Source organism: Dermacentor variabilis, chromosome 8 (assembly GCF_050947875.1).
Source record: "Dermacentor variabilis isolate Ectoservices chromosome 8, ASM5094787v1, whole genome shotgun sequence".
NCBI classification, from domain to species: Eukaryota; Metazoa; Arthropoda; class Arachnida; order Ixodida; family Ixodidae; genus Dermacentor; species Dermacentor variabilis.
Genome location: NC_134575.1, coordinates 98,602,750 through 98,625,469, shown reverse-complemented (window position 1 = coordinate 98,625,469; position 22,720 = coordinate 98,602,750). Strand labels below are relative to the sequence as shown.

The 22,720-nt window shown below is 47.1% G+C and overlaps 1 protein-coding gene across 3 annotated transcripts in view; it reads left to right on the top strand.

Annotated features, from left to right (window-relative positions):
• The window catches only part of LOC142590452 (uncharacterized), a 101,985-nt gene extending 93,367 nt beyond the window's left edge, over nt 1–8,618 (top strand). For all 3 annotated transcript variants that reach the window (XM_075702574.1, XM_075702575.1, XM_075702572.1), the window contains one exon: nt 622–8,618. In XM_075702574.1, the coding sequence (XP_075558689.1) occupies nt 622–734 (113 nt within the window). In that variant the 3' untranslated portion in view covers nt 735–8,618. The remainder of the gene's footprint in view (nt 1–621) is intronic.
• The last annotated feature ends 14,102 nt before the right edge of the window (nt 8,619–22,720 follow it).

The window sequence follows — 22,720 nt, the reverse complement described above, 5'->3', positions numbered from 1 at the left end:
TTGCGTCTGGGCATCGACGACTTTCAGGCACCGAACGGGTGGCTGGATTGCTTTAAAAAATGAAACAGGACAGATGCCGTGCCTGTGCCTACCACATTTGCCGAAGTACTACAACACATAGACGGCATCCAGAACTTCATCTGTTCACACGACACCCCAGAGGACCTCCTATTGGACGTTGCCCAACTCGAGCGAAAGCTCTTGGTTCATGGATCAAACAAGGTCCAAAAGAAACTTACCAACTATTTATTAAAATTTGTGCCGGCTGGCAGAAATCGCGGCAGTGGGCAGTGGAGAACGTAAAGGTTCGTTTGAATGAAGTATGATTGGTACCTGCACTGCAGTATCAATTCTTATCGCATTTACTTTCTTGGTAATTTGGGTTTCCAAGCCCTGCAGAGTATGTTAATAGTTGACATTGAAGTTTCTCGTAAATCCGTCGCGCAAAATAAGTAGTATTTTTGTAGGCATAATTTATGTTTTGATTTTACGATGCGTGCATTTTAGGACGCTTTTTCGCGGTCCCAAGAAAGTCGTATAATCGTGGTTCCACTGCATGTAGATTCCAACCGAGTTTCTTAAAACATGTTTTTGAATTCACTATTTGCTTTTTACTTGCAGCTCTCTTCAGCATATACATGGGCAGCGATGTGCCTAAAGACACCCAGAGCAAGAGGCTCAAGGACGTGCGCAGGCACCTTGCACAGAAGCTGGGTGACATCCGGCGCATATAATCCTTTGTGCCGCCAGGGTCCCACCACCCACCTGCAGCAGGTTGACGCCTGCACCCTCCCTGAGCCATTCCAACCAACTTTGTGTGCTGCAGGTTGTAGTACAGGGTCCGACATATTTCACTGCGTACAGTAATCCTTCTTTATAACGAATCAGTGGGAAGGTGAAAAAATTCGATAGAAGCGACCACTCGAGAAAAGCTAAAGCAGTCGAGCTTTAATTGCACCACAACTGCGAAAAAGTCTAAATACAATGTATTCAGTGAAGCTAAACTTTATTCAGGTGCAGAAAAGGCAGTGAGGTTTGGCTGTTTCAACTTCTTACCGGGCACGAGCAACCCCTGGTCACGGAAGACTACGAGAGTATCGCGCTGGAAAGCGCCGCAAATGCCGTGGCTCGAGCCTGAGGCTGTGTTTGTTGTGCTCAAAAAACAATTAGCGCTCATTGTGGGTATGCAGTGCAATTGTGAAAACTGAATGGTTTAGCAGTAGAGGCTTTGCATGATCACTGTGCAGTTTTCTTCCGAGGTGTGTAGCCGTGAAGTTTGCAAAACGAGAGTTTTTCGGCGCACCGTTGTCGACGAAACTCTGCTAATTCCACGGTTCAAGTGTTGGTGTTTGCACACCGTTGCATCAGCGCCATTGACAAATGTCTAGAAACAAAATTCAATGACCCTACCACAAATTTAGACTGTCTAAATTCGGATGGTGCGAATCGAGTATGACCGGCTCAAAAAAATCGCTGTGGAAACGCCAGCTTTGCGTTGAATTGCCATGTTGACAGCCTGACTCATCACTGACAATGCTTATATTTTTTGTATTTTTGGCAAGTTATCGGTACATTTGCACCGTCACAAGTGCAATGAAGCTAGGGGCGGTGTTTTATCGCAGTGCAGGCAGATTATGGCTAGCGGCGAGGGAATTTCTAGACTGGCTTCCCCGGAGTTGTCCTCCTGGTTTGTTAACGTAGCTCCTCACGTCGAACATGGCACTAATTATAATGGGAGGGACACTTCTTTTGTGTTTCTTGGCACATTTCAGTGCCTGAAGTGCTCTTTAGAGCGGTAAAAATTTGCTTATTGAGCGCACCCCATGGAATGCGACGGCGCAATAAGTATGCCTGCGGTTTTTTAAGACACTTTTTGGCATCCAAGAGACCACGGTTTTCTGGCATCGCAAAGCGTCAGGAAAACTTTATTTTTGTGTGGATTCTACCACGGAGGACACCTGCGATGCGATTACGACCGAGGTTAACGGTTCAGGCTTGGTGCTCCATGGAATTTGACAGCTTCCATTCGCTCTGCAGTAAACAGGTGGGAGCACTCAGCAGTCGGTTGGTGCCCATTACTAGGAAGTCATACGTCATGGGTTGTGTACTTTTGTGGCCTGTTCTGTGCCTGCATGAGGCAAATTCGTTGGCAGCATTAATATGACACTGCATGCACAAAAGGTCACCACTGTTCGGCGGCGGCGATACCTCTGCTCGCCACTTCACTCTAAACGGGTCAAGCTCTTCATGCGCTTCAAGTAATGCGGCTTAAAATGCATGCGTTTGGGTCGGGAATAGAAGAAATTTTGAATAAAGCGATATTTCAAGTAAAGCAATTTCGTTATAACGAGTGATTACTGTACGTTCAAAAAAATTCTTTGTGCACACCGGTGCACTGTTCTTGCTCAAATTTTGCAGAAAGATAGCATTTTGGAGTGTACGTTGTGTAGCATATCAGTTGACACAGTTTTTTGCCTGGTATTTAAATAATGGATGCTGTTCCACTCAACATGAAAGCTGTCGTAAGTGAGGAGCAGTGATTTGCCAGTGTTTCCCTTGCGTTATTGTTGTCAGCACCTTGTGTTCATCTTCTATTTGTGATTTGCTTTTGTTTTTCTATGTTTAGCTTTTCTTTTTGCGTCTTGCTTTTGTTTATCTGTTATTTTGTCATGTTTATGCATTGTTTATTTTCATTGGTTACTTGAAGTTGACTTTAGATTTGATTTTTTGTAATTTTAGTACATTTAGTAACGACAGTAGACATTGTTTAAACTTTGTACATATGTACATTTATTTACATTTGGCTTTTCACTGGCAAAGTGTGTGTACATTTTCTCATATGGTTTCCCCTTTCTTCTTTGACGCCATGATTTCGCATTGTCTTGTTGATTTGAAGAGTAGTCTTGTTGCATTGTTTCATCCTCTTGGAGTTCATACGCATAGTGCCAAGTGCAGGGTTGTGTTTTCCTTTCACTATTACTGCTTTGTGGTCAGTGAAGTGAAATGCCAATGGGTCTTCTAGTGCATCCATTTTAAAGTCCGCGAGGACGAGATCTATGGGCTCTCTTCGTTGGCTTCTGCTTCACGCTGTTGCACCGACGAATCGGCCCTCTGGCACCGCTGTCTTTCGCGTGCAAACGCTCGTTGGCACTCGATCTGTGCCAGCTGTTCGGGGTCCATGGTGGGAAAGACTGGCTCTTTGTTTCTGGGGTCTATTCAAAGAGGCTGTGGGGCCCTCCCTCGACTAGTTTCGATACCAGCGTGGGTGCGTGACACCCACCGACATCGGGCGGATAGGATCTCGGGCCCCTAAGTTCTCCGCACTTTAAAAAAAATGTGGGCAGTTTGCACTAGTGGTGCAAGGCTGGGTCACAGCGGAGCTACTTCCAGCTTTTGCTAAGTTTTGCTAAGTTTTGCGAGGTTATACATGACTCACGTAGGTTCATACTAAGTGTTGCTAAGTTTTGCAAGGTTGTGCATGGCCTGGCTAGGTTCACACTAAGTGTTGATACCTTTTGCTATGTTCGGTGATGTTATGTATGGCTTGGATGGGCTCATACCAATCGTTGGTAGGTTTTGCTAATGTCTTATGAGGTTATGCATAGCTTAACTATGCTTACTAAGTGTCTCCAAGATTTGTCAAGTTTTGCCGATTTCTGGCGACGTCATACACGTCCAGGCCGGTAAGCCACACAAGCTTCAGCAAGTCACATGCATGCAAGCTGCAGTACATGCTCCACATCTTATGTACAGTGCTCCAGTACCAGTCAGCATCGTTGATCCGGTCCTCGTCCTCGGCGTCCGACCGGGTATGGGCAAACGGCAGGTCTTCAGCAAGCGCATCTTCGCCATTGTAGACTTCCATGATGTCATTGTCCCACTACTCAGCCAGCTGCCCAGGCTGCACCTGTAGATTAGAGAGGCAAGGCGTGGCACACTTGTAGCCATGCACCCAATTCTCCATGATTGCATTTAGCGAATCGCCCCGCCGCATGGTAGCCTCATCCCAAGTCGGCTTCTTACTGATCTTGGCCAACATGGCCTAGTGATCACTGTGGTGAACAGTGTGGTCTCCAGCTATAACGGTGCTCCACCTGGAGTCACTTAGACCACCGCATAGATCCGAGCCCCTCAGGGATGATCAGCTCAGCTGCATGTGTAGCATGTGTACTCGAAGTGGATGCTCGTTCGGTCCCTTCTGGGACCGAAACAGAGCTGAACCTGTTACACCTATATCGGCATAGGGCCTGTGAGCTCAAGCTCCCAAAAATCAAGGGTGACACTCAGTATCAGAATTCGTTGCAACATGCTCCTATACAGGAAGATGGCTACCAACCATCGTGCTACCAGGGCAACGTTCCTTCAGCTTGGTGTAGCCTCCGAAGGCGACTCGACACAGTACGACCATGCACATGAAGTGAGCCGCGTCTCTTGGCGTAGCCTCCAAAACAGGAGAAGCGAAAGCGCAAGTCGTGGCAGGCTCAGCAACAACATTCAAGGAGAAACAGCATCTTTCAGAGTCTCCCAACACAAGAACGTTGAAAGCCAATGAACGGATGAGACTGAAGCGACTCAACCGGTCTCCTGGGATGAAGGCTGAAGAGGTAGAATGCAAGCGACAACAATGCCTTCAAAACAAGCTCCAGCAACAGCAACAACAAGGCACAACAGCAACAGAGGCAGTCACAGAAAGGCTTTCGCCTACCTCAGCAAAGTGCCCATAGATTTTTCGTCTATCTGCATGCGGCAGTTCCACGTTTCGATAAAGCAGATCACAGTGGCCTTCCGCAGCAATTCGTTGTGGTTCACATCCACCGCATGGCTCTGTATCAACCTAATAATGCTCGGCGAAGCGATCGTAAACTCGTCGCTGACCTGGTCACACGCAGCTTGGCAGGCTCGGCTAATCGTCTGAAGCGGGTACTTCTTGAGTCGCTCAAATTCCTCAGCGAGGCTGGAATCGGCATTGGTGGAACAGTGGTGAAACTTGAAGTCCCCCTCCGCGTTGGTGAGGTACAACTTATCCAGCTCAGTACAACAACTTAGCCCAACGTACACGAGCTTCTGCGGGTGCCTCTTATCATAGTCATGCGCAACGCTTCCATAAGTTCCCCCCTGGGAACCACATCTTCGGCACGATGGGCAGGATCGGCTCTCCTTCGTCGATCGTAGTCCCGCTAAGCTGGGCGCCGAGCTTCCTTGTAGGCGGCTTCTTCCTCGGGAGTGTTGCCTTTCTTCAATTGCTCCATGGTAGCTGTACACGCGTGTTCACTAAATGAGAGAGGTGACATGTCTGTCAGCACACCAGCTGCTCGGAGCTTTCTAGCATACCAGTGACGTCACGGCTAAGCGAACACTTGCTTCTCCTCGAATGGGGAGAGGGAACGTGAAGCGCACGCATGCTGCGGCGAGACTGCGCCCTACGCACACGTGTGATGTGAGGAGGTTGCGTGGCTCGGCGACGCACAGCTAAGCCGAGTTTTCTGTCGGCACGAAACAGACTTTCGAAAAGCTTAACAGCCGTCCGCTGTAAAAGTCACCGCCCAAGCACTTCATACATAAATTAACCAGCGAAGCTGAAACATGCGGCCCCATTTTTATCACTGGGTTAATTTTGATGGTTCATTAATGTTACGGCTAGGCTTGTGTGAATAGTGCTTTTTTGGTTCGAAGCGAATTCGAAGTGAATAGTAATTCTTGAATAATTTCGAAGAAAGAAAACGGCAGAGAGCTAAGGTCTGGGATTTATTCAAGGAAAGTAAAGAACTTGATTATTTACGAAAATCTACAAATTTCCATGCAAAAACACTATAGCTGTTCCACATGCTGGGGTTTGAGGTGCTCCCTTCTGCAGCTTACAACGGCTCCTGTAGTCAAAAAAAGCCTTTCACTTCTTGTCTGGGTGGCTGGTATTGAAAGATACCTACGGGCAGCTGCAACCAGGGTTAGGTAAAGATGGCTGCCCTTGCTTTTCTACCACACAAGGGGGTCTTCGGACCGGGAAAGAAGGGGACCTTCAAGTACCTAACAACCTCATCCGAGATTGTACGGCTTGACTGATGATGTGCACGCGAACTGAAGTGTGTAAAAGCACTCCACACAGAGTCCCCTGATGGATCTGCAGAGCAGGTGCTGTTCTCACTTGTTGCTGTACCATGTTGATCAACTGGCTCAGTCTCTTCTGCTGCTGTTGTGAGTAGAGTGAATGTCCATTGCTTTGCGGGTTGTTCAGCATAACAGACATCTTTGCATCTACGATCGGCCAACATTGCCAATGCAGGAAGTCGTGACATCTTAATATCAAGGAACCTCGTCTTGATGCTACGCAAAAGGCTTAAGGCAAGCAATGCTGCCTCACCACATTCGGAAACATGTTTAGCTAGAACCACCTCGGTACACAGCAACAGGGGAATGACTTGTGACAGCGTGGGGTATCTGTCCCCAGGCAGTTCAGTTGTGGCATGATCAAGTGGCTTCGAGACTTGCACTGCTGCATTCATAAGCTTCCACTCACTTGCGTTCAAGTATGGAACTGCGTCAGATTCTGAAAGTTCTACAGTGATGACCGTATGGAGCTTCACGAGCCTGACCATCATGGCATGCTCACTGTTCCATCGCATCGGGACGTCTTGTATAACCTTGAGAGGGTCCAGCTGCATGTTTCTCTCAATTTCCTGAAGCCGTCCTCGGGCCTTGGCACTCCGTTTGTATCTAGCCACAATCGATCTGGCCTTAGCACAGAGCTGCAAAAACCCTGACACTTCTCTTTTGGCATCACTGACACACAAAACTGAAGGGTGCGTCCGAAACACTGCACACCACTCCAGGACAACCGCGCTACTGCAGAAGTAAAGCTCCTTCCATTATCTGTAACAACGAAGATCGGCACAGTATCGTGGGCTGGAAGTTCCCACTCCTCGATGACACCTGCGATAAATAGCTCCGGGTTTTCTGCAGTGTAAGAGTCTGTCATCTCCGTGCAAGCCAATGCATGCACGTGTTGCACAAAGTCACTGTCCATGACATGACAAGTTACACAAACAAGGCTGTCATTTGCCCGCAATGTCCAACCATCAGTTGTGATTGAAAGCGACTCCACTCCGCTTCCAAAAATGTCCCCGAGCTTATTTTTTGCCTTCTCTTTGCTTGATGCGTAGAGGTCTGGAATAATGGCTCTCGAGAATGTTGTCCGAGACGACACGGCATAATCCGGCATAGCGAACTTCATCATGTCGAGGAAACCCGGTTCTTCGACAATGTTGTAGGGGTGCATACCATGAGCTACGAAGCGAGCTATCATTTTTGTCATCTGTTGGGCTTTTGGGGCCGACGCTTTCATTTTCGTCTTGAAACTGTCGGCTATGGATGGCTGTTGACCACTTGTCTAGGTTGCTTGCCCCTTGAGCTTGGATGGCCTTTCGCTTGCTTCCCGCTTCTCTTGGTAGTCCTTGTGGAAGTCCGCGTGTCTCTTTAAATGCGTTGCTAGGGTTGTTGTCGTACTTGTCGGGGTCTTCAGGACTGCCTTGCATTTAAGACATCGAGCTTCGGTTCCCAGTGGAATTTGTACAAAAAAGTTCCAAATCGACTGTTGCTATCCACATGCAAGTCCCCCATGGTGCTCTCTGGAGTGGTCCAAGGCGGCTGGTATTGATCAAATGCCGCCGCGGCAGAGGTAGAGTCGCCCAATAAACGCGATTGACCGCACCACCACACCGACGAGATGCGTTTTTGTATGCCTTTGTTCTGAGTATAGTTCTGTTTTCGTGGCTTTGTTTGGATTGGGGGGGGGGATGGGGAAAGTATTATTGAATCCAAAACCAAAACTTTCGAAGACGCCTTCTCCCTGCTGCGTGTGGCTATTCGTTCGAGCCAAATACTTCCGAATAACAAAATTCGAACCGAAGCGAATATCGAATAGCGCATTATTCGTTGAACTATTCGGAAATATCGAATATTCGTACCAGCCTAGTTACGGCTCATTAAAGTTCATTGCTGCTTGTGTTCTGCTTGGCAATTTAGTGTGGCTTGGTAGGCTGCCAGATCCTCGGTATGCAGTTGCTGCTTGCGCTCGGCCATTCAGGCTTGTTTTGTGCCCGGACTGCCGCATCGCCACAGTGAATACGAGCTCTCCCATGATGTTGCTGTCGTCGCTGTTCTTTGCAAGCTTCCTGCTGTTTGGGAGTTTGTAATGATGCGTGGCCTGCCCATGTTGAAGTCTCAGAGAAACTGCGGCATGCGTGCTCGACTGCAACAAAAAGAATGATGTCACTAACGGCTGCGCAGCTCTTGCCGCTTCCTCCCTCCAATATCCAGTTCCCACGCTGTCAGTGTGAGAGCGTACCTACTTCATCCAGCTGTATAAAGGCAGCCACATTCTCTCACCTTTTGCTTATAATTCTCGTACCTGGTTTCTTCGTGCGTGCGCGTGGGTTCCGGCGGAGAAGTTTCTGCGCACATTAAACAGACGGATTTTGGTTTTGGCTAGTCATATACAACTTCGCTGCAAAAGTGCAAATTTGCCTGTGTATATACTGGGATGCGCAAGCTGCTGCCACAGAGCGAAATATTGTGTACTTGCTGTACCCTGTACTTGATGCAAATAAAAATAATTTCAGGTATTCAGAGAAAGACTTATTTTCTGCCAAATAACATAAGGCTGTGTATGTGCGGGCCTAATATATAGGCCTAGCCATGAGCTCCAACAAGCCGATAAGCATACAGGCCAACAAGCCAACAGGCCGACAAACCAACAGGCTGATAAACCAACACGCCGATAAACCAACAGGCTGATAAGCCAGCAGGCCAATATGCCAAGAGGCCAATAAAACGACAAGCTAAGAAGCATATAGACCTACAAGCCGATAGGCCAGATTTCCGCATAGCCAACAGACATGGTCTTGTTGGAATTTTTGACTGGGATTTAACAGTAAAAATGTTGCAATTTCACCCGAAAAGCGAAGGAGTGATTGCGACAGCAAATTACTAGACAGCTATAATTAAGCAGTTGTACGTGGCATAGCCAGTGTACATTACAGTAAACGTTCGCTTCCTTGGTAAATTAAGAAACTTGGTCTCATGTGCAAAGCCAAACATGAACACATCTCACTGACGGTAAACTTTGTAGGAATGCTGGCGTGATGAAGCAAAGAAGCAGCGACAAGCGATCGCTTCTTGCTGCTTGCAGCCGCAATGCACTTCCAGAGCCAAGTCTGCCCGACCTTCGACACTACAGCTATAGAGGCTAGAAGGTTATCCTAGTGTCGTGAAGGCGCGTGCCGACGTGAAATACTTTGCTATGCTCCGGCAGATGGCGCCAGCGCTCGCTGGCGGGTTGCTCTTGCGGGCTCTGGCGCGCTTTGCAGCGGGCGCTCGCAAGTGACCGGCGCTTTCCGCCGATTTGCAAGTTCAGAAAACAGGCACGCAATAATCTATGAGGGCTAGTCAACCTTACAATATTGGCCAGTACGCTTATCGTGACGAGCGGTGAAATAAAACTTCGTTTTGGGCTAGTTCGCCCATAGCTGGTTATGATGGCAGCGTAAGAGATGAAGACACACATAAACTAGACGGTGCACTTGTCATGTGTTTCTATGTGCCTTGTCTTCGTCCCTGTTGTGCTGCCATTTTAACCAGAGTGACGGAAGCTACGCAAGCGGCCGTAATAAAATGGGGTTGGTATATATTTTTTTTTTCTACGGGATAAGAGACACTAATCAGCCCACAAGCATGGAGAGAAAATGGAATGCATTCCGTTTTTCTTGTGCATATAGTTTATTGCAGCTTTACAAAATTGCACACTATGGTCCGCAAAAACGCTGTATGGGGAGCGCTTTCAAAACCTATGTTACAATTTTTTTTTATTTTTTTTATTGCACAACGAAGGTAGGTATGTACAAAAGCAGGGAGCATTTTCGCGACTGTCATTCTACTGGCATCGCCTCATTTTCAGGAGCTTCTGTTTTTCTCTTTGAGTGCTCCGTTCCATGTTCTTTGCTTTTGCAAAGAAGTGCAGCCTCGTCAGTGCATAGAACTTTATTATGTTTGTTGTCAAACACCGCCCATGCTCACTGCAACCCACTTCTTTAAGCTTCGCTCCCTGAAGGAAATGCAAAAAGCAGACCATGCTTTCAGCATGAAGCTGATTCCTGCTGAAATACAGAGTAAATGTGTCCTCAACTTTACAAACAAGCTCCTCAACAGTTTTGGAAGGGTAGATCAAGCCCCCATGATCAAACTGCCTGGTTAGTATAGAATTTACATCAGAATCTGCTTGTAGGGGCAAAATACAAAGGCAAGAGGCACACTCTGGGCATGGAAATTTTTTTAAAGACTTTCTGACAACATAACCGGCTATATAATATACTAATCTACTGTCACTGTGCTTTTCGACACAGTTGTCATGATCAAACTGCTTGCCTTGTGTTTTCAACACAGATTCTGCACACTCCAAATTGCCATCATCCAATAGCTCATCAATAATTTCTGTTAGGTGGTCAGCCTTTCGTTTTCCAACATCACTCTTTCGTTTTCCAACGTCTCTCTTGATGTTCCTTGCCCAGGCCTTCAAGCGAACAGGGTCGGATGGAGCGCGGAACAACGACACCTTTTCTATAGACGACTTGTAACCGCCCTTACAAAGGGGAACAAAACATGTCCTCTCTTTTTTTGAAGGCATTATCACAGAAGTTCAACATCGCATCGCACCAAGCCGTGGCACTACGGTCTCAACGAAAATAAAGGCTGCAACAAAGTGAACTACGTCGTTACACGTGCTACCAAAAACTGACGACGACTTGTGTCTCCATTCCTTCGGCTGGCGTCGGTAACCCGCCACAGGAGCGCAGCGTCCTCTTCGAACTACCCCGCCAAGCATCCAAACTGGTTTCTCCGGCTAGGGTGGCTAGAGCTGGGAGGTGTGAAGACCGCGGCGCCGCCGCCATTGCCTAGGGAGGGCCCGCTACGCGTTCCTCCCACTTGGGTAAAATTTGGCGCTTCCGTCGGGGGCGCGGCTAGGGTGGCTAGCGCGGGGGCGTCATTAGCTTATCAGTCTCGTAGGCCACGGTGCAGTGCAAAGCAACTCTCGTGGTCGGTATGGTGCAGCTGTATTTTTCTCGCGTTTCCGAAATTTCGATCGCTTCACAACACAGCGAATCTAAGTGGCACAGAATGGGATGACGTGAAGGTCAGAGTGCGTGAGTGCTTCAGCTCTTGGGGCAAGCTTCGAGCGCACGAGGAGCGTGGGGAGATTAAAATCGTCTCCGACGCGATCCTCCTTCTCTCGAGGCCACTGTCCGGCGGGCCTGGTGTTGCATCGGCTCTGTCCTCACTCCGAAAGGAACTTCGGATTCTCCTGCAGCGACGCTGGGACGGCTTGAGGGCCACAGCCTGAGCAGAGCTGTGGGAAATGGAAGCGTGGTGCAGCGGAAACGTCCTACGTAAGCATCTTTCAAGGAAGGACACAACTCTCTTTTCCCTAATAGATCCAAGTGATGGTAGCATAGTCGACTCACTAGATGGAGTTCTTGCACTGGCGAGGCAGTTTTACATGACCTTGTGTGCCTCTCCAGTTGCCTCTCCAGCTGTCTTTCCGTTTGCTTCACCAGCTGAGCCGCCACAAGTGTGCGACTCAGTCATAGATGAGGACGAGCTATTTTCGGCCTTGAAGCCTATGAAGCGCAATCGCAGTCCAGGATCCGATGGTCTGACAGTCGAATTTTATGTTAAATTTTGGACACTGTTAGTGAAGCCGTTCACATCACTGGTGAACAGGCTACTCGGTGAAGGGACTTTGTCAGCGTCTCAATGAGAGGGGCTAATCTCTCTCTTTTGTAAGGACGAGTCGAAGAGCTCCGATCTGAGAGCGTGGCGTCCAATCACGCTTCTGAACTGCGATTATAAGCTCATAGCAAAGTGCCCGTGTACGCGACTCACACCCGTGCTCAGCACTGTTTTGGGTCCATACCAGGCATGTAGTGTCCAGGGGCGCTCTACTCAGCTTCACGGTTTAGCAGTGATCAAGGGACCTTCTCCTGGAGGGAAATACCAGGAAACTTCCCGGTATTCTTAGCTCCTTCGATCAGGAGAAGGCTTTCGACATCATTAGCCATAGGTACCTTTTCCGTGTTCTGGAAGAGGCTGGTTTTAGTGTGGGTTTTCGGCAGATGGTCCAAGCTTTGTATTCTCGACCGACTTCTGCTGTTGTCATACGGGACCGCGTCTGGGGGGGGGGGGGGGTCTTCTGTATCCCTCAGCATGTCTATACAACCTCATTCAGACACTCGAGGACAGGTTCACTCGTGCATTTAGCACTACGCGACTGCACGCAAAAGGTGTCAAGAATTTCTTGCTTCTAGCAGCCAATGTGCCACAGATTGGCTGCAGGAGGCATTCCGCTGATCTAACAGGATCAGTGCCTAGGTTTTATTGTATGACACGCATTCACTTTTTCCTCAAAAGCTTAAATCAGTGTGTCATCCACAACAAAGCCAAGAAGGTTAAGCCCTGCGTTTTGTAAAAATGTGATGTTATGCAATAACTGTGTTATTTCTAATAAACATGTATTAAGTCGCAAGCGCTTTGTACTTTCTAGAATTTCTTCACAACAATGCTGATATATTGCATGAACTTCTTCCATTTAAAGTAATGTTACAATCCCAAATATGTGACTTATGTGCGGGCGACACATTCAAGGTTATTCCAATGCTCTGGCCTTGCGCGGCAACTCCTATGAACTACATTTTCGGTAAGGCATACGCGCGCTAATCTCGGCAAGAGGTGGTCGCAAAAACCGTTGCTGTGTCGGCTGCGTAGTCGGTGCTCGCTGTTTCCATGTGGAATGAGAGCAGCGAAACTTCATTAAATTCTGTCAGCATCTAAATGCAGAGAAAAAAAGTCTGGTCAGATTTTAACGCATTCAAACGCAAAAACTAAGCGCTACCAAATCATTTTCCCGCCCGGAGGTATGCAGACGCCCCGAGAAACTACGGCGCCCTAAACGGCGCCCCGGCCGGCAGCGCCGTCAGGTGGCAGGAACGCGTTTTGGGGCCAGCTTCCGGAGGCCGGTCTTCACACCTCCCCATTCTAGCCACCCTACTCCGGCGCTTCGGGAAAGGGCGCCCGCTCCCGACACTAGGATAACCTTCTAGCCTCTATACTACAGCTGCGCGGGAACAGCCGCTCATGAAGCCACAACCCACCGTGGTGCACGTTCGCATCAGCGGAATTTCGTCAGGAGTGGCCGTACAATTTCTATTGCAATAATAAAGAAAAATTAAGCAAACGTCGACTATATAGCTTTACTAAGAATTCAGTGACAATATCGGGATGCAAGAGTCGTAATCTTATCCAGCGCAGTGCGCACACATGGCACATACACTGGCCCAAATGATTGAAAATGCGAGAGGAAAGAAAACTGAAGCAGCACAGTTGGTCAGCCGCCTTGTGTGAGAGGTGCTGCCAATATGCCTACAACCGTGGCCTCCGCGAGCAACGGCGCGCCGCTGGAGCCGATCGCGGAGGCCACGGTTCCAGTGAGTGAGTTCCAGTGACTCTACGTGGATGGATGGATGGCAGGTAGGAGCGCCCCCTTTGAGACTGGGTGATGGCAGTTGCCACCATGCTCAGCTTTTTATTTTTGTTTACCTGTGTTGTGTTACTAAAATTCACCATTTTATTTAAATACGTCTTCCTACCCTTTTTCCTACCCTTTTAACCTTATGTCACCTCTCTGCTTTTGAGCCAATCCTCCAATCGCCTTTTGCTAATTTCCACCACATATTTATTTACATGACTATTGTTATCTCTGAACCCTAAAGCCTCAGGAAGCGTGACTGTGCCCGCATCGACATCGGGATGGATACCATCACATTTTAGTATGAGGCAAAGTTGTTTCTTTATTCTATGGTATGAGGTGTTCTATTGTTTCTACATATTTACCACACACAATACATGTGTCTTCTTCTTCGTTAAATTTCTTTTTATAGCTCCGCGTTCTAAGACACCCTGACCTAGCTTCAAAGAGTAGGGCACTGCCTTTTGAGTTATCATAAAACGTTTCCTTCCTGATCTGCTGTTTCCAGTATCGATATAGTTCCACACTATGCTTCTTTTCCATTGAATTTATCCAATTTTTACCTTCCGCGTTTTTAACCTGTCGTTTAATGCTCTGTCTTTCTTCGTTCTCGTGTCTGGTATACTTACTGGTTAGCTTCCTACTTCTTTTCCGCCATTGTGAGTCAACGCTCTTTCTGTATAGGTATTTAAATACGTTAGCTGTCCACCTGTCATCGTCCAATTTCCTCAGGCGTTTTTTACACGCCTCGTGCACCGCCTATAGAGGCGCCACTGAAAGCCACCTAGCGGACGCTTCCAACAGTACACGCGGGAGCAGTAGCACACGACAACCCTTTGCAGCAAGGATGGCTGAAGTTCGCGGCTGCGATTTCTCCTTTGTTCGGGTGCCAGGCTGCTTCTTCTGCGGTGACAGCTGTAGAGGAGATGCTGACCTCTGAGCGAGCGGGTATGAACACGATGTTAGCGGTTGTTTGGGACAACATGGTCCACATACGTGCAAGGTGTGTCCCGCAGACAAACGCCATGAACCCCATTTACACGACGTGGAGCTCATGTAGACTAGCCGATAAATTTTGTTGAGTGATGCGATCTCTCGATGTTTTTTTTTATTCTTCCCTTGCCGCAATGCTGCTTCTGTACCTGAATAATAAGCACCCGTCGTTAGTGCAGACTTATATCAAACAAATCCGCACGGTGCAATCTCTGCATATGCCGTAGTGATTTTTCTGCCGATGAATACATGTGACATCGCCGAATAACTGCAGTCAAAGTCGCCTCAAGAAGAAGAATTGCCACTTTATTGATGGAAACGCATACAGTAGCCAACGAAGTCACCAAACACACGGGCTAATAAAAGCGCGTGTTAGTGCTGTACTGCCGATGCAATTCTGCTGCATACGCCGATGAACTACTGTTCCCGCTGCAGTTTGTGCAATTTTAAATTCCCCAAGGGAGCTGCTTGGAAACGTACAAAGCTAAAGACTTACTAACTTTTCAGTACTTTCTGATATTGCTAGAGAGAGGTATCACATATATATATATATATTTAAAGGCAGAGCAGCGCCAGTCAAAGTTGATGAGCGCTGGCGGCAAGGCCCGGTTTAGTCGTCTGCAGCGTAAGTATAAGAAAGAATTCAGTTGAGTGCAGAACTCACATGCAAGAAGGGACTGCGTTGTGAAACAAACAAATCACTCGGCATGTTTAGTTTGATCAGGCAGCATCGAGGTGTGATGACTTCCCAAACGGGACGCGAACTTTTCAGCGAGAAATGGAACAAAAATACCGTATGCAGCAGCTATTAGCAATTCTCGCCCTCCACTACCTATTTTCTAAACACATTTCCAAAAACGCAAACAATATCTAAGATGCCCTCGGGCGAAAAGAATAAAGCTGTTAAAGAAGCACTTCCTTGATATCATTCCGATAAGACACAGTGTGATTTATACCCTTTACAAACAAGGCAGGGTGAAAACTTCGCAGCTCAAAAGAATCGACAAGAGTTATGCATGGAGCAACTAGCAACAGTTAAACATGTGCGAAGCCACGCATAAAATAGCGGTAAAAACATGAAGTGCGCGACAGCTGGTGTGAGGATTTACCGCGCCACATGAAACCAACAATTTCAGTTCTTGCAAACTTCAGTAGCTTTAACATACAACGCAATGCGCTCGTGCAGTCGTGCTGCCTAGCTAGCGCAACGCGGTAAAGAAGCGGAAAACAATATAAGCGGCAAACAGCATTGCGAACTTTAGCGAAATGCCTTTAAACCTCATGCTGCACTGAAGACGAACTTCGTTGCTCACGCGTCTAACTATGATCAAGTGGAAAAAAACACCGACAAGACAAAGGAAAAGATGAGAACAAGAAATTTCCCTTCGAAGCGACGATCCACCTTTGCTACCGTTGCTCCCGCTGATGAGGCTTTGCCGGGAATGATTAGAACCGCATCGCCGGCACGTCTTCACCGGTATTTGAGCCCCCCACCCTGCAACGATTCTCCTTCGACATTCCCTGAAGCTTTGGCCACCCCACACGTGCGAATGGTGTCGCCTATCTTGCTCTAAAAACGGGTATAAGACAGAGAAGCACGATCAACGACACAACAAACTACGGCGCGCGCCAGGCTCCTCTCCCGCGTGTTCTGCGCAAGGCCGCCACCAGTGGCGCGTCCGTCGGCGTGCACTTCTACTTCTGAACCTCCCAGCCAATGCAAGCATGGCTTTTGAGATTGGTGCACGTTAATCGGAGATGCCATCGCTGGCGGTGCGATTTGAACACCCCCTAGTGCCACCCGATCCTATATGCCTTATGTGCCTCTGAGCTCCGCCAACTGTCCGAATTAACGGGAGTTTCGTGCCATAGGGTTATGTACGTTTGATGGGACCAGACGGCACGTCTAAATTAACTGAATTTCCGAATTAACGGGTGCAGCATTAACGAGGTTTTATTTATCTGCCATCGAGCCGTAAATCTGCCCCACTACTAACAGGTAAGAGGGTGCAGTGAGACCCAACCAAGTAGATGCTACGGTGTTGAGCTTGGTCCAAACGCCACGATTCTACATGGTTGAAACGTAGCGAGGCGGCGTCCTGCAGCGTAACTGGCGCCATCTGATCCCTTTTGTTCCTGCAATAGAACAGCATACAACTTCACAAGGTATACAAGAGCCACCACAGCATCTTGTTGCAGTCCGAGAACCATCGTCTTCCAGCACAGCAGGGTCTGGAACTGCCCAGGGACAGTCCTCAATGGACATTGGTCAAGTAGTGTGCACATGTAATGGCGGAGAAGTTGTTTGCCCAGATCACCTTTTGTTTCCTGGCCTCCCCTCTCTTCTGTGGTCTTTACGAGGGGAGATGTAGAGGATGCCACTGTTCTGTTAGTATGCTAAAAGTTTGTGGCTCCCTCTGGATGTTGGTTGACTGTATATATGTACTGGCCTTCGAATAAAGGGGGCACTTGTTCATTTGGGATTGACCATGTCAGCCGTCTGTCTTTCTATGCTGTCACAAGTGGCATGCGCCAACAAGCCTACACCGGTCATATTTGCACACATATTACATCTACAACATAGTGCGGGCTCCTGTAATGAACCTACATTCTGTTTGCACAAAAGATGTGAGGAACATTGTACAAACGTGGTACCTTGCATAGCGCCATCAAAAGAAGGAATACTAAATAGCAGCTTAGAAATCTAGCTGGAATAAATCTCAGAAAATTTCTTGAACTTCAAGACAGCCAAATTTAGAACAAAATTGAGCCTGAGTAGAACTATCAGTGGTTGCACCACATTCCTTAATTATTGTCTTCATTGTTTACATTTGGGTTGCTGAACATCTGCCTTTTGCATTCTGGCGAGCAGGTGCACAAGCAAGCCTTCGATTCACTAGTCACAAAAATCTGAGATAAACAGGGTAACAGTATGAAATGCAAGGCAAGAAATAGTACACGTAGACGTTACACAGAGTGCCATTAAAATGTGCAACAGCTCACCTACTCACGCATTATCTGCGACAGGAAGCCCTATGATGGAGAAATTTTTGTGTGTTATCTATGCACAAAACTGAGTGGCAACAGCAGCAGCAAACGTAACAACCAGTTTAAACCTTTGCACCGTAGGAGAAGAACGGTCAAGCTGAGAGCTCACATGCGCTCCATTCACAACTGCAAATTCAACAAGAGCAATAGCACTAAAAAAAGAATAAAAGCTGGACAGGACCAAAATACAAACCACAAATGCGTTGTAAGGCACACGGAAATGAGCTGCTCTATAGTTGCGCCCAAGTGTCCCAACATGTGTGTAGTGGGATCTTAAGTTTTGCCTGGTTGACTGCTAGTTCAGTGTTCAAAACTAACGAGACCTGACGACTGCGACACCAATAAGCAGGGTAGCCAAATTTTTATACCTATGTGGGCGGCTGAGGCCCAGCGTGGTGTTCCGGAAGTACACATGTATTATCCAAATTTGAAAGCAAACTACAGCCTGGTTATTGAACTCCGTGAAAACATATACACAGTAGTTGTAGGAAGAAGCTCACTGATCCGAAGGCCATTCATTATTGATTCCAGCTATTCGTCAACAACAGCCCCTTATTGGAATCACCTGTATTACAAAATAAATCAGCCCAATAAAAGTTAGGAGCAGCTATCTGCCCCTAACTCTTGGCGGGCTGCTGTAGGCGTCCGTCAAAAAGAGAGCGTATGAGAAAAAAGGTGACCATGCGCTCCACGCTTATCTCGCACAAGTCCAAAATTTGGCTGAGATGTTCACATTAGCGTATGCTATCAGCGGACTGTGTTTTTTCAAGCCTTAGGGGTGGTTGAGGATTCCTTTAAAAGGTACCACATATAACAACAGACGCGGTGCTCCATTCCAATTTCTAAGTAAATTGTGCCACGACTATACCAACTTCGACAATCTTTCACCTTGGAATTATACATATATAACAACTCACAAGATGACAAAGCTCAACCGATGAGTTCAACGAATTGCAACGATTGAAACGACCGTATACGTACGAGATGCTCCGTGATACACGCAGACGTGGCGGTTAACTCAAGAATAGGACAAATAACTTTCTCAAACCTGACACATTCTGAGATCCAAGCCACATATCAAGCTATGCAACGGACTATTCAGACCCCTTGTTATTTGAACTGGACGTACACGATGCGACAGAAATCCATAGCGACTTCCCTAACATCAACATAACCCACGTCTACACTGACAGTCTGGGTGCAGTTAAGCAAAAAATTTTGCATATATGTAAGCAGATACAGAAAATTCACAATCCTACGCTCATGAACATTACTGTCAACTGGGTGCAGGTACAAATGGTCATGACTATAACATTTAAGGACCTTGCGGACCACATTGTTCACTCTTTCTTGACATCCATAACTACTCTTTCCCTTCCCTCTGACCCCCGCTCTGTTTTCTGTGGCAGAAAATCCATTATCCAGTGTGACATGTGTCCTTATCCCCCCGTGTGTCTGCTCCGTTGCCCACATTCCTTCTCTGGTGGAGAAAGTCTCTGTCTGGAGACCTTTACTCTTTCCATACTGCGCCCAATGGGCATCGTTAGCCCACTAACGATGGTTTGAAACATCAATTTCGAGACTTTCTGCGCCACCGACAGACATACTGCGCTATGGGACATGAACGAGGATAACTATTTTGGTTTCTAAGCAGTTCACTTTATTCCTGCAAGGTGTTCATTTTTTAACGCACTCAGAAATTTCGCGACCGTCAAAGTAGAAAGCAAAAATGGCCGCCTCGGGGAAGTTCTAGCGCTTTGAAAGATCGCAGATATCGTGATTCCGCTGCGTTTGCAGCTGATTTTATCGGTGGATCGAGCAGCAGCGAGTCTGAGGATGCTGCCTTTTGGTCGGACATTGAGAGCGACGATGACGCAAGCCAGCCCGGAATATCGGTGGCCGCAGCCTGGCACGCCAAACTGTAGTGATTGCACTAAAATTTTTCCAGTGGAAAACCTGTTGAATGAAAAATTGATTTTTTGGGATATAGTGCCTCTTGACGGCAATACATTTTGCATGTCTCATAACTTATGTTACATCTTTTTTTCTTAGTAGATACAAGCATTTCTTTAGAAACTTTGTTCAATTTTATTCCGCAATCTTGATTTTGGCAATTTATCTCTCTTTTATGACATGCATCTCGTTAATAATTGTCATTCGCAAGGCGACATATGTCACCTTGAAGAAGACAAGTCCACTTGTCGAAACATTGGCTCCTGTCTTCACCTTGCTCTCGTTTTCCTAATAGTCTTGCATTTTCATCTCCCGCCTTCACGTTGTTTTCTCTGAATCTCGTTAATAAAGATTTTATGCGTGAGAAGTGCATTCATTCTGCTTTTTGTTTATGCATCACATAACATATTGAGTGGAGTAGTAGCTGAGATAAAAATATCTGGGCGTAACCTGCAAAAAACACTATTTTCCCCATGGCACGGAAAGAGCTAAACCATCCAGCCATCTATTCCGCCTGGGGTCAGCGCTACGTACGCATTGTCCAGTGTCCGCAGTGCAAAGCTTGTGCCTCTGCAGCTGATACCCGCCATCTGCTAGACGTGCCCTGGGCCTCTGGGACAAAGACAACTCCCAAAAGTGTACTTAAAGGTGTGAATTTAGCAGACTATGGATAATGGCTTATGGACAACACATTCTTTAGGTCTGTTGCAGTATCTTAGTGAAACGAGCCTGCATGCATATATATAGTTTCCTACTGACGTTACGTCAGGTGGCAACCGAAGAGTAAAAAGTAAGCACTCCGTTGCGGGCGAGGGGCAGTGCTACGTACATTCCAGGCGACGCGGGAATTTATGCTTAGCACTGTGATTGCAATACACCAAAAACTGTTCCGGAACGCGAGTGCCTTGTAAAATTTATTTGCAAAAAAATACCATAGGCTTTTGTGCATGTGACACCTCCGTTTGCATGAACATGCCGTTAATGGCGCACTGTGCGTAGGATGGCAGCCAGATGGCCGGCCTGAACAGCGCTTTACTGAGAGCGGAAAAGAATTGTCCATATATCATCGTGCGTACCTCATCAACCGAAATAGCCCTCGAGAGTAAAGATAACACATCGAAATGGTTATAATGGAGCCCAAGCCCAGACGTGGCAGCAAGGCTTAGGCAGATTCAAAGGCTCCCCGCCCCCTTAATCCTTCTCCCGAGACATGTCAGCTTCTCTGCGCCCAAAGCATCGAGTGTGCAACGACGTCCCCTCTTATCCCCAGTCCATTCTCCATAAGCCTAAATGAGCCCTTATGTTAAGTCTGTGTGTGAGCAGATCACTGGCAAAAGGAAGGGAGGGATTCTGGAGCACTATGTAAAAGCTGGCGGCGTATCACCAAAGCCAAAAGGTCTGAGAACCCCTATCTTGTGTAAGTGTGCACTGTTCTGTCAAAGAAAGGCCAATATTCCCACGGAATTTGAAGCGATCTATGAAGGCTTCAATGTGCCGCTTATTGTGAAGAGGGCCTGCACATTACAAAAATTTATACATTAAAAAAATTTGGTAATGTCATTTTGCTTTAACGCACTTGCAGACAAAACAATCCCTCATGGCAGAAAAAAAGATTCCAACAAAATTAAGTAAGTTCATTCACGAGGACATTTACACTGCTTATATTCTAAACGTCTCAGAAATGTAGCTTAGCTCCAACTAAACAAGGCATCCACAAATCGGTTCTACCTAACCGTGCACAGATAATTTTCCAACAATTCAAGGCACAAACTAAGAAAAACAATGTGCAATTACCTTTTGGTGTACACATGTAAACCACTTTTCACGCACAAGGATGTTTAATTAGACAACAATTTACTTGGAGAACAACATGTCCTAGTGAGCCGTGCAACATTCACAATTTCTCACTCATGAGTATTTTACTGTACACAGGGTGTTGCGTACTCCAGGGTAGCGTATCGTACTGCTGCCGAGTTGTAGCGACGCCTGCCTATCGAAACTCGACCGACGTTACTATTGGGTAGCGTGGCGTTGTCGGCGGGCAGCAGGCATACCGCTGACCATGACGACCGGGCAAGGACGAGACGATTTCTAGTGCGAAACTTTTACGGTTTAAGGAAATAAGAGAATGAAGTGATTAAAAGTACATTTCGGAGCCCCTTAAACAGGCTCTCTACAATCGTGGTAGGGATCTTCCTTCCGTCGACGTCACGTGACCGGCACAGAATCGGATTGGCGGAAAGAGGGCCCTGCCTCCAGTTATACCACGCCTCTGGTGGTACCGAGCCTCCTGGAATTGTAGACGCTTGTCCGTCTCTTTTGCGCGTTGCCGGTTCGTGGAAGTTCTGTAGAGTTTGACCGTTCGAGGAAAGGGAGGGAGGCACACACACACACAAAAGAGGCCTGTAAACACTGCGGGGCTTCCGCCAGACCGGCAGACACTTGAAATGGTCATGACGAATTAGGAAGTCACGCTTCATTTCGACGAGGCATGGTGGGTGAAGGTCTGGTGAGAGAAAGTCCTTCTTGCACGAGGTGCTGGATGCCAACCGTAGCACAAGTCACGCCTCATTTCGACGAGACATGGTGAGAGAAGGTCGGGTGAAATTCCTTTCTGTACGTGGTGCTGGATGGCACCCGTAGCAGAAGTCACGCCTCATTTCGACGAGGCAAGATGAGAGAAGGTCGGGTGAAATTCCTTTCTGCACGTGGTGCCAGACGCCAACCGTAACAAGGGGTCTTTTGTATGCATAGTGTATAAACAGATGAATTGTCGTTGAGCCATTACATCAAGGAATATCACACGGCGGTAGCCACTGAAATATGTGCCCTAAACTGATTATCAAAAATATCTCCGACCTCCAGCACACCTGCATAGCCTTGGCTATATCATAATATAACTAAATAACTCGTTAATTTATATTACAATATATTTATTTCCACAGTGTGTACCAACATAACTGGCACGATACTTGACTTTGCTATTGTGGTGTTGCCAGTGTCATGTGTCGTGTCATATCAGTGTTTTCAAATTGTTTCATTGCATTCTTAAATCATAATGAAACAGCTTTTCACATTATACTGGAACATGCTATGAATTACCTCGGCAGCTCAACATATCTCAGCATACGGTAACGTTTTTATAACAGAATGTTA